The 14,961-nt window shown below is 33.2% G+C and overlaps 1 protein-coding gene across 1 annotated transcript; it reads left to right on the forward strand.

Annotated features, from left to right (window-relative positions):
• The first annotated feature begins 3,789 nt into the window (after nucleotides 1-3,789).
• Nucleotides 3,790-14,640, forward strand: LOC148616413 (allurin-like). Its single transcript, XM_088583431.1, has 6 exons — nucleotides 3,790-3,972; nucleotides 5,647-5,749; nucleotides 11,521-11,654; nucleotides 13,108-13,214; nucleotides 13,620-13,723; nucleotides 14,238-14,640. The coding sequence occupies exons 1-6, from the start codon at nucleotides 3,823-3,825 to the stop codon at nucleotides 14,474-14,476; spliced, it is 837 nt and encodes a 278-aa protein (XP_088439557.1). The 5' UTR covers nucleotides 3,790-3,822; the 3' UTR covers nucleotides 14,477-14,640.
• The last annotated feature ends 321 nt before the right edge of the window (nucleotides 14,641-14,961 follow it).

Below are 14,961 nucleotides of genomic sequence, written 5' to 3' on the forward strand. Positions count from 1 at the left end.
CACACACACACAAAACTAAAATTTAATGCAAATAGAATAAAAATTCATATGCGAGAAAAATATTCTATGGATTAGAAAAAAAATGTAATGGGAGTTTTTAATAATACCATAGATCTCATAAAGTTATATGAAACTTTGAGCAATTCCATGCGATTTAAAAACAATACTTTGGGAATTCTCCTATAAATTTAAATTTTATATCGAAATGCATTAAAGTATGCAAGTCCACATCCAATCGTTAAACATTGTAACCTGGTAGTTTGAGAGTAGGGCAAAGTTTGCGACTTAAGCTTTATTTAACTGTAATGTGCCCTCTGTCACATCCTTCCTAGTCATGGTGTGGAGTTAATATTCATTCTAGATTCATTCAACTCAACATCTCTGACATGGTACGGTACACAACTCTTTAAAGTCAAAGGTCGAAGGAAGAGACGGAAAACTAGCATTAAAAAGTACATACTGAAACAGCAAAACACGTCTTTGATCTTTCAAAATTAAACTTGAGAGCATAAACCAGGTAGGTCGGCGTCCACTTATTTTCTACTTGGTTCATGTACTTGTGAAAGGTGAGGATGGTGTTGTGTCGATCGATCGACAAGTTATCGCTTTGAGCAGTATTGCAATGCCTTAAATATAAGTTTGGGAAAGGTTAAGTACGACTACAAAATTAAAGTTATGTAAGCTATTGACAGTTCGTATCAAAGAGTAATCAAGGGAACCAAGGTTATAGCGGTAATCAAAAGAATTTAATCCAGGAACAAAGACCAGACATGGAAAACAGACGTACACAAAAAAGAACATAAAGTAATAGAAGGACTTATAGCAATTATAAAAAAAAGAACATGTGTGTATCCACCATACAGCAGATGGTATAAGAATTATTGGGGGAAGTTAGGTCATTAAACTGTCATAATATAGTTAAAAAAAAAAGAGTGAAATCCATTAAATTAGAACGAATCCCCGTGTCTATACTGATTTCTGAAGTCATGTCACTCTTCATTTTGTTCAAAATATGCATTATATTTTGTTACTTAAAACACGAAACAAGTTCTTAGTTAAAAATCGATTAAAAATAATGTTGGTTACTCAGCAATATTTTTTAAGCATTTAATTTTAATCGTTAGAAATTTTAAAATCGTAAAGACGGCAATTTTCCACACTGTTTCAAGTATATTTCACATTGTGAGCTTTAATGTTTGTTATTATAACTTGAAAAGCGGCTTCGTACGTGGCCAATCAATGTGCAGTCAAACATATCATATACAAATAGGTATAACGACCTATCTTACATTGTCGTTGTTTACTTATATTAGATTATACGGTCACAGTTGGAATGGCCATGAAATAGCTTACCCTTTTTGAAAAATATGTTTCTACCTTTAATGTTTTCTCCATATCATGTTTGATTGCAGATGTTTTAAAATCACGTTCCCACGAAAACGCCCTTGTAACGATTTAAGACTTACAATGTAAGTAAAAAGGATGGCACAAAAATGGTCAATATTTAAAGAAAAACAATGTTATGGTATGGGTATCGTTCCTACGCTGTTGTAAACTAAGTATGATTGCTTCCTTTTTGGTCAATTCTTTTTAAGTCGCTAATATTGTTAGCGACCTCTTGCACTCGTAATTTCAGCACTTCACATTATTATATATTACTACTCCACATTATGTTGTTGATCTATGCCGTGTTTACCGTCATAATTTTATATAGTTCTATCTTTTTATGAGATCAATATGTACCCTTTAAAAATATCATACACATGCGTTCTGCGTATGTTTCTTTTATTGCTTGTATGAGAAGGGGAAGTTTATATTCAAGATAAAATGATCGGTTAGCATTGGAAATTACTTATTTTCCGATTCAGACACAGGGGTTCGTTACAACTGACTATATAGGCCATATAAATTATCAGAGCCCCGATGTATAAATAGTCATTGACAGTTGTTTAATCTGGTTCCTAATCTGGTCTCCTGGTCAATGTCATTAATGACCCAAAGATCGCTAAAAATTTGAGATAAACTTGTGGAACGAAAACATTACCCGCACTTCTTGGTAACCAGTTGTTTTGATTGAAAAACTTTCGGGTCATCACTGTTACATGTACGAAAGAGTAATCATATCAAAGAACCAGGCGGAAATCACCCGATTTTAGAGTATATCGCATTCTTACCGTTTCTAGTGTTTCAAAATCAGTGGCATAGAATAATGGACGATTATCGACTTTGAAAACTTCGGTCTCTGATTTCTATTAGTTTTTGTTTAGTTTATCGATGTATGTTTTGGATTTATTGTGAAAATTAAACAAAAACAAAAACAAAACAAAACAAAAACAAAAAAAACCAAAAAAAAAAAAAAAAAACATGAATGCATGCATACATGAATAAAGTTATTCTAATAACATCGAAAAGTTTTTTTAAAATGTGTTGATCTTGAAACAATATATATCCATTCGATGAAATTAACATTTTTTTTTTTTTGTATTCAAATATTTTTTACTTAATCTATATAAATTTCTCAATAATGCTTTACGCTTCAGAATTTTAGTCATTCAATCTAATTAAAAAAAAATGCCTGCTTCGATACTTATTATGGCAAAACAATGTCAGGATATGTTTGAGCACCTAAGAAATATGTACACAAATTCATCTGGTTCATTCATTTGCAGCAGAATAGAATTTATAACCAAACAAGGATATAAAGTCGTCTTTCTTATCATAATGCATTTTGTTGTTATTCCATTATATTGCACTGAGGGTATATAGTGGCATGGGTATTCGTCCTTCCGTCTGTACTTCTGTTACATGAGTGGCATGTATATTCGTCCTTCCGTTTGCATTTCTGTTACATGGAGGAGTACTCTTGACTAGTTCCTCATGCTTGTCCGTTTCACATTCTACACCACTGGATGGAATTAAATTAATTTTTCATAAAATATTTATTAGATATCTTAATTTCAGATTTCAAAAACATTGTTTGAAAATTGAAATTTGAAAATTGAAGATTGAAAATGCTTTAGGGACATGTTCCATTTAGATTTCCGCTTATTTGTCAAAGAAAATTCCGTTTTTAGCTAATTTTTTTTGTTCAATTTAATTGGAGAAGTATTTAAAGCCAAATTTTAATTGTAGAAAAAATCGTTTTACAAAAGTTGGAAAATGCAAAAGATAATAGAGAGAGCAATATTAATTAATATACAAAAGTTGGCATGACGTAACTATTATACATGTATATAATAGTCATAAGTTATGGCATATACTTCGTAACTACATGATTAGTTTTCTCTTTAAGCTTTTTTAATATTATTTTTTTTATCTGTTTATTTATTTATTTATTTATTCATTTTTTTTCTCTTTTTTTTCAATCATTTTTATTAATTTTTATGTCCTATATATTATACTGGACGTTCGTTTATCGTGAAAATGACTTGAGGATTTCTCTAGGAAAACACGAAATAACGGATAATTCTTTACCACCACCCATCCTGTTAGAATTACATCAAGTATATGCATGCGATGTCAAGGGTGAACCACAGTGGGAAATTTTCAATGATTTTAAAACCAGCCAAGGGTGTGATTGGCTGCTAGAAATTTTAACTTAAATCTTAAATCGCATAAAAGTGTTACATTTCATAAAAAAATATTTCTCAAAGTATACACAATACAATCAAACGCATACTGAGCTTTCAAATGAAAATTCTAGTTCTTTCATTAAAGTCTCCGAAGGGAGCCTTCATTTTTTTTAAACAGGGTATAAAATAAACCAATTTAGAATCTACTATTACACTACATTGTATCTGATCAAGTCTTCTTATAGCAGTGATGTGGACATTGATAGTATTGATTGCATGTGTTATTGGTATTGGTAATGGAGCGTTGTCGGGAACAGAAAGGAGACTGTTTAAAGATCTTCACAATGAAAAACGAAGAGAAACTTCTATAAAATACAGAGTTTCTAACATGAAGGAAATGGTAAGATAACTTTAATTTGAAAAAAGTACTACATTCAGGTCAATTATATTACCGTAAAACTATTGATTTTTTTTATTTTTCATACAATTCTAAAACAATTTAGAATTGTATCTGTGAAGAATCTCAAAAATTGAAAGACTAGAATTTCAAGTTTATTTATTTAAAGATGAGTTGTTAATAGAAGTTAATTCAGTCGGATAGTCCGTATATAGATAAAGGAATCTTTATGGTGTAACGCAACATATGTACCACCGTACATAGTACATATAAGTATATTTTCAGAGATCACCAAAAGTCTTCAACAAATGTAAACACTATACCTTTAAGTATGTTTTGAAAGGCCCGACAACTAAAGTAGGAGAAATCATTTTTATTTCGAATCACTAAAAGATAAAATTATGTGACATGCAATCTGAGGATGGCGGAGATGAATAGGGGAATCATATGATTTTCATTATAGTTTTAAGCATTATAGTTATTTCCTAAAATATAATTGCAGTTTATTCCTAAAGCAGAATTAAACCTGACCGTCATCTGACTAGCAATTACACCTATCCTTTTTTTCATTTTATTGATTATTCATGCTAGATTTTCATATGAATGGTGCTGAACACGGACTCAATCAAATGCAGCCTAGGTGGTTATCTCATATTTCAGTGCGCCTTTATTGTCATTCGACTCAATTATAAATGTTATAGATAAATGAATCGAAGGAGATTGTACGAAAGTGTGTAATCATAAAGTTGAGAAGGATTACTTACATTGTAAATAATAGCATTCCAAAGCCATACTCGCCGACTTAAACTGATATGGAGGCAATAACATTAAATATGTGATTATGTAGTCATCATAGTCAGAAACAAACTGCAAGAAAATATACAACAAAAATGTTTAATGAATCTTTTTTCAATGATATTTTTCTAGATTTTTAAGTCGTTAATATTATGAGCGACTTCTTGCACTCGTAATTTCAGTACTGTATATTCGTATATGATTAGCTTAATTATACATTAGTACACCACCTTATGTTGATTATATGTGGCATAGAACCATCATTTCTAGCTTAATACGAGGTCAAATTGTATCTCTAAAATATCATGTACGTGTGTTCTACGTGTGTTTTCTTTTGTTACTATGAGAACGAAAAGTTAACATTAAAAGATGAAATGATCAGTTAGCATAGAACTTTCTGTAATATAACTGAGAAACGCTTAGTCCCCGAGAGGTTGCCAGCTGTATTCGGCTCACCCGATGTTAGAGCATATCGCAACATCGCTTGAGTTCGTACCATTTCGGACTCGCTCGAAGTTTACCGATCTTAGCAGATTGACGAACGGTTGTGTTACATTCTTAAATTTCGAAAAAGAAAGACAACTATTTTGATAGTAATGTGCAAATGTACGATGTCAAAAGATGTGTAATGAAAAAGAACATAATAGTATTTTATCAACTGTCACCCTTGCATAGTTTTCCTTAAATCGACCTAAATTCTTCAAAATTTTTTTGTGATTTTGTGAATTTTAAAGTCCATACCCCAATGTTTGTTGTGAAAAAAAATCACTGATTGCTTAGGAGTTAATTTCAGTAAAGCACAAGATTCGTTAAATGTTGAAAGCGGCATAGAATATTTGACGATTAGCGACTTTGAAGACGTCAGTCTTTGATTTTTTTCAGAAATGGAATTCAATATTACAAACGGTGGCACAGGAGGTTGCTGATAAATGTGTGTTTGAACACTCTAAGCGGGGATATGGTGAAAATCTGTTTAAAACATCAGGTATGCCACTCCATTATATTTTCTTTTTTTTTTGAACGGTTGAAAAATATTGCGTACAAATCTCCTTCATAGCATATACCCGTTAAGAAATTATAAAATTTCCTTATATAATAACAAAATTAAATCGTTGTTCATGCTTAATTATTCAGGGTAAGGGTTAGGGTAGTGGTTCACGTCATTTTGATACCCCGCCTCACGAAGTGGCTAGGCATTATGTTATTCTGTCCGAAAAGTTACATTTCCATCCGTCCGTCCGTCCAAACGGTTTCTAGATGACACCGAGAACGGGTCAATGATTGTTTTTAGAATTTGCATAGTGTTGAGTACCAGGAAATACAGGTTAATTTAAATTTTCGGCAAAATCCATAATGCAGTTTTCGCGTTTGACTATTTCGAGTATTTGCCTTTCCCTATTTTGTACTGGCAAGCTATGTTCTATTTACAATATGATATGAAATTCAATACATAGGTGTTGAATTGATGTTTCCACGGTGAAAGGAAAGTTGACGATTGGGAATGAGAAGTCATCGTGTTTGTCTTATAGTTTTGTCATGATTTTTCCTTTACAATCGATCTCTAAGCGTTGGTGACAATATGAGGCTGACTCTAATATTTGTAGTGTCCTTTATCACGAGTTCTTAGGGGGGTGTAAGAGAGAGTAATCAAGGGAACCAAGGTTATAGCGGCAATCAAAAGAATGTAATCCAGGGACAAAGACCAGACATGGAAAACAGACATTCACAACAAAGAAAATAAAGTAACTAAAATCATACATACAAAGTAACAAAAGTAAATGAGCAACTCGGACTCCACTAAAAACTGGGAGCATGGACCATGTGCACCGGTAGGGTAAGCGTCCTCTGCTTTTCTAGAAACACCGAGTTGCTCATAAAGTCATGTAAGCGATGTATGAAATGCTCGACACTAGGATTGTTTATAAATAATACGTCATGTATATAACGGAAACTGAAATAAAAGGATCTGGCTAAACTATGCCCCCTTTCTTGGATTAGATCTGCCATAAAGTCAGCCTCAAACGTGTAAAGGAATAAGTCGGTGAGTAGTGGACCACAATTTGTTCTCATTGAAATACCGACCGTTTGTTAAAAAAACGCGTCCACAACACTGGGCAAACATATTTAAATGATTCAGCATTTTGATAACATCTTTTCCGGTCGGTATATTTGGAAGATGATTTAAAATAGTTTTTACAAAGTATGAGGACTATGTATCTGTATACCGGTGTACCGTATTTTCTGGAGAAGCAGCAATGTTTTAACTGGATAAAGCACGTGACGTAAATTTCGAAATCACAATATTATAAACATATTATGACATCTTATGAATAAATCAAAGACTGAAGTCTCCAAAGTTGCTAATCGTCAAATATTCATTGTCCCTGATTTTGGCATACTTTGGAATTGTCAACTTCCCTTTCATCTGTGGCAACATCCCTTCAGCACCTGCGCATGACCTGTTCATATCACAACTCATACGTTATGCCAGAGCTTGCCGAATCTACGCAGACTTTTTGTATCGCGCTAGAACTCTAACAAAAAAGGAACAGGGTTATGTTGCTATCAGATTGAGATAGGGAAAACGTCCTTTGCCTAGAAAAGCAGAGGACGTTTTCCCTACCGGTGCACCTGGTCCATGTTCCCAGTTTTTAGTGAAGTCCGAGTTGCTCATTTGCATTTATTGCTTTGTATGTAGGATTTTAGTTACTTTATGTTCTTTGTTGTGTCTGTCTGTTTTCCATGTCTGGTCTTTATCCCTGAATTACATTCTTTTGACTACCGCTAATCTGAATAAGGATTCATAAATATCGGGGCGTGCTGATGCATATGACCTATATAGTCTAGTAACGAGTCTCAGTGCCTGAATCGGAAACTGGGTAATGTTCAAAGTTAACCGATCATTTCATGCAAAGTTCCCTTTCTATACTCGTACAAGCACGAAACACATGCACGTAGAACACACGTGTATAAAACTTAAGAGGTACATTTTACATGAATCTAGAACTATGACGCTATGGTGGTGAACACGGCAAGGATTTGCAGCATTTATCGGCTATAACTACATATTTATGCAAATCACATGCGAATATTAAGTACAACAATTACGAGTGCAAGAAGTCGCTAACAATATTAGCGATTTAAAAAGGAATTGCCTAGAGCAGGACACTCTGCATTGGTGCACTAAAAAAACATTAACTCTTAAAGTAAGAAAAAAATCTCAAACACCGCCAGAAAATGCAAGATTTTAGTGCAGAGCCTCTTCAGAAATGTATTATCTTACTCTTAGGTGTGAATTTTCTCTGTCTCGCAGTTTCAGTTATGTTAGATTTAAAATGTCTTAATTTTCATAGCAGTCAATGGCAGATAACTTTTCATTGACCATAATTGAAGACGGAATCTAGGTTATAGCGGTACTATTTCCCGCATGTGCAGTACGCTGTCCTCTCTGGGACAATCGGAACTACTCGGTCATTTCCGCCACACAAAAAATAACCTCTGATGCAGAAAGAAGAATTTCTTCTTTAAAAAATTGTCGGAATTGTAGTCATACGCGAATCTAATTAGTTTTATCCACCTGGTGGCGCTAAAAAATCAGTTGGATAGCACCAGAAATAAAGAAAACACAACTTTTCCAAGAATTTTGGCGCGAAGCGAGGAGCTAGGAAAAAAGTAAAAGTAAAAAATTCAACCAGTTTAACTATAATTTTAGAATCGGTTCGGTCAAATTCCGGGCAGATCCATCCGTCTAGTGCCTCCGAAGTTTTTCTTTTGTGTAACTTGAAAGGCTGGGGTGCATGTTCCGATTGCTTTCTGGGAGTTAGTTAAAGTATTATTTACAAATTGCGCCAGAATGGCTTTCAGATTTTTTCCCTTTCTTATTACTTTTTATTATTAAAAAAAAACTGCATTCCATACATTTATTATGACATGAGTTTGTTTATATTCGAAGTTTAGTGTCACATTATGTGCTGATTATATGTATAATGCTTTATATATGATTATTGAAGATGTTTATTGATTATAGTTAAGTGTGCACATCCTGCTCCAAACACTGGTTTCTTCTTCAATTAAAGTTTACATGCCAAATAATCATTCCAAAAAAAAGGTGCAGCTTTTTTATCAATTGAGATCGAATATAAGAATTGATATAGCAGTTGCCAGAGCCTTTAGATTTGTAAAGCCTGGTAGCATCTGCAATTATCGTACATTACTGCAGAAAAATAGTACCATTAGCACACCCCACTAAGGTTCAAAAGCAGATAGTATGGTCCACGATATAGGTGCATGTATTTCTAATTTAAAATATTTGTGTGTGTGTGTGTGTGTGTGTGTGTGTTATTTACGCCAATAAACAAACTCAATAAATAACTTAAGCTGCGAACTATATATGCTGATTAATTTGGTTTGTATGAACCACGGTCCAATTAAAAATAGTTGACCTCTAACCTCTTATCAGTACCTGTCTATGTCTGTGCATTTACCCGAATAAAGCAGTCGTTAAGTGTCGATATATTCAAGTTGCCTATTTATTTTTAGAAGCATGAAAAACCTCTTATGCTCATCTAGAAATGAAAACCCTGCGAGATTATAAATAGTCATCAATCATAGAATTAAAACATAAAGAGGAATACTGAGCGGAGTACCAATTGGAAGAGCTGTCTTCAGATATTTCATGCAGGCTCTGGCGGATAAAAGGGGCAGTGGTTACGGCCATGAAACGTCTATAAAGAAAGGGGTTTCAGACTGTTATTTGCCACTTATCTTTTGTCAATTTTTTTACAAAATTGTAGCATAACCCCCGAGACCATTCTGACGTATTTTTATTGCGATTACCCCCTCGTGACATCACAAGCCCTGATCTGACAATTAAAAATGAAACTTTGCATAGACGATGCCAAAGAAATTTCGATTATGCATTTCTCGGGGATTGTGCATTTTTTTTCGTCCGGTGTTATTGGTTTTTGCAATAATCATTCTATTTGGCTATTTTGGTCATGTGTATGTTATTATATTAGAGCTGTAGGTGCTCCAGGGACTTAAAAGTGCATGGCAAATAATTCCTGCACCAGACACGATTGGTGAAAATATATTCTAAGACTTTATCATTAATGTTAATATATGTATCTCTGGAGCTAGGTTCCCAGAAACTAAGCCCTTTTACATGACACAGGCGTCTGTGAAATAATTTGTAGCACTTTAGCTATAAAGCTTAACAACTGGGAAATGTAGCTAGTTTAGAGGAACATGTATCTAAGGATATGATTTATTTCAATGATTGTGGCTTAATTTTGACTAATTTAACAGACAGTTTCGACCAATTTAAACACTGTGAATGTCTGACTAGCAGTTTCAGTAGTTCAAACATGCACTATGGCGGAGAGTTTTGTGTTCATTCATCTAGGTGTACCCTGGAAGCCGATATCGAACATGAATATTCTGCAAACTGGCGCACTGCTACGATGCATCATGAATTTTGGTGTGTGTGTGTGTGTGTGTGTGTGGTTTTTAAATATCCTTCGTAATCAGAATGGTGAAATTAAAAATAAAACAAATAGTTCAATATTAACCATTTATAACAATAAGCTTGAGTTAAGATACGTTTGAATTCGATCCCTGTACTTTCCATTTATCCCATATTTTTGCAATTTGACTATTATTTTAGGCGTAAACATTCAAAGGATATAAATTGATTCAGTACATGAGTACTTTGATTAAATTCTACTTTAGGTCGAAAATCGCCCTTTCTGCAATTTAGGTCGTCCTTTAGAAAAGAGATCGTACAGACAGTATAAATACTCATAATAAAAATAGAGCGCTTGAATTTTTACGAAAATGTAATCAAAATATTTTACTTCCTATGCTAAACAGCAGATATAAACAGCTTTATGACAAGCATTTTCTAATATTAAAAAATGATTTTTTTTTAATTACAAAGTCATTTTCTAATATTACAAATTAGATTTCTTATATCACAAAACACCTTTTTAATATTAAAAAAACATTTTTTAATACTAAAAATTCAAATGATTTTCTAATATTAAAAAAACTATTTTCTAATATTAAAAAAACTACTTTTGAATATTAGAAAATGGATTTGTTGTATTCAATGACGATTTTGTAATATTAAAAATTCAATTTGTAATATTGCAAAATGTGTGATATTTTATAATATTACTAAATCAGGAATTTGTAATATTAGAAAATGAATTTGTAATATTAAAAAATACAAGTGTTTTCTAATATTAAAAAATGATTTTTTAATATTACAAATTCATTTTCTAATATTACAAATTAGATTTCTAATGTCACAAAACACTTTTTTAATATTAAAAATTCAATTGAATTTCTAACATTAAAAAAAATTTTAATATCAGAAATTGATTTTCTAATATTAGAAAATGGATTTGTCGTATTCAGTTGCGATTTTTTAATATTAGAAAATCATTTTGTAATATTAAAAAATATGACTGATTTTGCAATATTGCAAAGGGATTTTTTAATATTACATTTTCAATTGCTAATATTACAAACTCATTTTCTAATATTACAAAATGTGTGATATTTTATATTACTAAATCAGGAATTTGTAATATTAGAAATTGAATTTGTAATATTACAAAATGAATTTCTAATATAAAAAAATGATTTTGTAACATTAAAAATTCATTTTCTAATATTACAAAATATCGATTTTTGTCCATTTTGGCTTGCCATACAGCTTAGTTTAACATCACTTCTATTATTTTGTTTTAGGTACGGATAGGAAATCGGCGATAAAAGGATCCCTAAATTCATGGCAAAAGGAAGAAACGGATTATGATTACACTAATGGCAGATGCAAGACTGGAGAAGACGGTGTAAAACGGATGTGTGGACACTACACTCAGGTAAGCTAAAAGCTGAGTGTTGTATGTCTATTTTGGATGGTTGTCTGTTCACAAAACGGTATTTTTACGTTTCCAGAAATTCGGGGGTCAGTTCCAATTTCATACATGCCAACCCTACCGCTTTAGGCGGTAGTCTACCGATATTCTGGTGTTTCTAACGCCTACCGACTTCAGAAACTTTTCTACCGATTTCAAAAATGATTACCGATTTTTATCTTAATTATCTTTCATCTTAATTTAATTCATCTCTACGTTATGGTTGAGTCCATAATGAGACGACTTAGCCATTACTGGGGGAGTTTAGTAAAGGAGAGGGAAAGGCATGTCCCACGTAGTATATACCCCGACCTTTTCATTGGCTATTTGAATATTAAAAAAGTTTATTGGCGCGCTAGATTTTGAACTTAGAAAAATCCCTGATACAATACAAAGATAGGGGATGATTCCCAGAAATGGAATTCCAAGTTATGAAGCGTTATGACAATACATTCAAGTGCTGATGGACCGATAAATTCCCCTTCATGAAGGCCTCACGTAAAGGAAACATGTATGCCTTTATTGAATATTGTCGGACAGGTTTATTTTGTCCTTTTTTTCAAAAATATGCCCAGCACTGGCAGCAGGATGCAGCATTTTTCTTCGTCGTAAAAAAAATCAGGGAGATGGGCAAATATTATGAACAAAACGGTAAGTTTTCACTCCCCTTATCAGTTGTCTTTTATCCCCCAAAATGTGCCGAGGATGCAGCATTTTGCTTCCAGGAAAAAAAATCCTGGGGGGGGGGGGGGTACAAAATGTTGGAGAATTCAAACTTATAAAGATGTGACTGGAAGCACGTGGCCGGTGATTTGCAAGGTTAATTTTTGTTATGTCCTGAGTGCAATCGGAACTACTTGGCCATTTCCGCTACACTAAAAAAATAACGTTTTTCTTCAGTGTAACCAGAAAGGCTGAGGAGTCCTGATTGGTCCAGAGTGCTTCTAAAAATTCATTTGTATCCTTATGAAACGAAGTCCGATCGACTTATATCTCAACTATTTCCATCTATACGTGAACTGAAAAAATTTCGATAACTTCTTTATCTATTGAAAATTTTATAGAGATAACAAGTAAAAAAATCAAAGTAATTTTATCAAAGATAAAAAGTTCAAACTGAACATAGTTTTGTTCATATCGATATTTTGTTGAATGTGTGTAATAGGTTTCTTATTTTCACGTCAGCCAAAATTAATAACGGAATTTCTAAAACGTTCTTGAGTGAGCTATCCAGTCTATTCATAATTTAAGCATGCATGCTTACGTATGTATGCCAATCTTCTCATATTGGATCATATTGTACACTTAGTACGAGAAAGTGGTTCCCTACGCGAAGTAAGAAAGAAAATAAAGATGGAGTTCAAACAACCATCAGACATGTGACAATCTAATTATACCGGCTTATTGGATTTTACAGGTGAATTGGGCGGAGTCTTACCAACTTGGATGTGGGATGCAATCTTGTCCTAATCCAAAGAGACCCGGGACCAAATTTCTTCTTGTAGTGTGCGAGTATTCTCCACGGTGAGTAAAACCCGTTATCAAAGAGTCATAACGCCATATAGAGCTTAAGAAATCCGAAAAGTATCAAAAAGACGTCTTAGGTATAAAGTGTTCCTATACCTTAGTATTTGTATGTCTTGAAAACAAGGAATTGCCATTACTTCCTTAACACTGGGTTCCTGGTTTTCAGTTGTGCTATTTTCTGTATTAAGGACGACACAGTATTTTAGACACAAAATGCTTGAATTTTTAGTCCATCGCTTGATATCACTTTGTCCCTTTATCCATGCTACGATGATGAAGATTTTATCACCATATGCATCTCCTTAATAGTTCAAAAGGAAAGAACGATTCACGACTTCACTGAATAATTTTATCCCATAATGCAAAAGAGGTCGCTTTCGTAAGATTTGTTTTGTATTAAAGGGGCAACATGAAACGTCCAGACGTAGGACTGAAAGCTTACCAGACAGGTTCAGTCATATGTGGTAATTGTCCGCCAAATTGGCAGTGCATGAATTTTCTTTGTAGTAAGTATAGTATTGATGAGTGGAAATAGATCTTCTTTTCAGGGACAAACACGTATAAGAGGTTTGGAGTCAAGTAAATGAAACAAGAAAAGGCCAATAATAAAGAAACTTTTCAAGGAAAAAGAGCACCAACGCAACCGGAGGATTGGCTACCCTCAGTTCTTATCGGTCACACATAGTCACAACTGAAATGAAGACTTATTGTAGAAAAGTTAATGTCATTAGAACCATGTGAAAGTCTTTTAGTGTGGCGACTCTATCTTCAAGAAAAAAACAAATTATCACTTAGTCAAAACTAATGTGTCAAGGGCAAAAGGTCTATCACACAAACACAAACCAAAATAAAATCATAACATTGTTGACAGGGCATCATTGCATTTACATGTATTCAAGAAGAATGTTCAAGGGGTTTACTAGTAAATTGAATTTTAAACCCTTGAACAGCGTATGTTTAACATTTGTATTTGTAATACCTCGTATTGTTTATTTGTAATTCTTTTGTCTTTACTACCAGGGAAAAACTATCTGACGACTTCCCGAACAATTACTGATGTTATTCTTGGGCTCTTAAAAAGATTTAACGACGAAGAAGATTTAGGTGATAGCGACGACAACATCAAAGACAATGGACTGGTGGAAAGGATAGATACCGACAACTTAGATAGAATAAACTTAAGAGGAAATGAACCTATTGAAAGAAATGACTACAGGGCTGATGGCGAAAATAATGACAGTGACTTGATAAAAAAATAGTAATATTCAAGCGGCTTGAAGACGGATAATGATTTTCAACTACCATTGATTAACGACAAACCACAAGCCTTTTTTTGTCATTGCCATTATTAACTACTAAGACGTTGTATATGCCTATCTATTTCATGACATTGTCATTGCAAAATAAATATATCTGCACGTTCCGTTTTCTGAAATTCAGTTATTTTTTCATCAATGGAGAAAAGAACGGACATGGTGAAACTTATTACATAAAGCAGCGTACATCTTAAAGCCAAAATTGCAAATACCTTCAGAGGTCACAATAAAGTTTTCATGCTCTGAAATGCCCCGACAATAACAGTGACAAATTCTTGGTAACAGATTGATTTCTAATTAACAAATGGGCACCACATGTTTGATTTTATTTTATATGTAGATATGGGAATCAATCAACTAATGACTTATTTACACGTGAATATGTATCCATACCTTGATATCCAAGTTACATGGTAAACGATGATTTC

This window comes from Perna viridis, chromosome 5 (assembly GCF_037379345.1).
Source record: "Perna viridis isolate PV_CMFRI_1.1 ecotype Kerala chromosome 5, ASM3737934v1, whole genome shotgun sequence".
In the NCBI taxonomy this organism is placed as follows: Eukaryota; Metazoa; Mollusca; class Bivalvia; order Mytilida; family Mytilidae; genus Perna; species Perna viridis.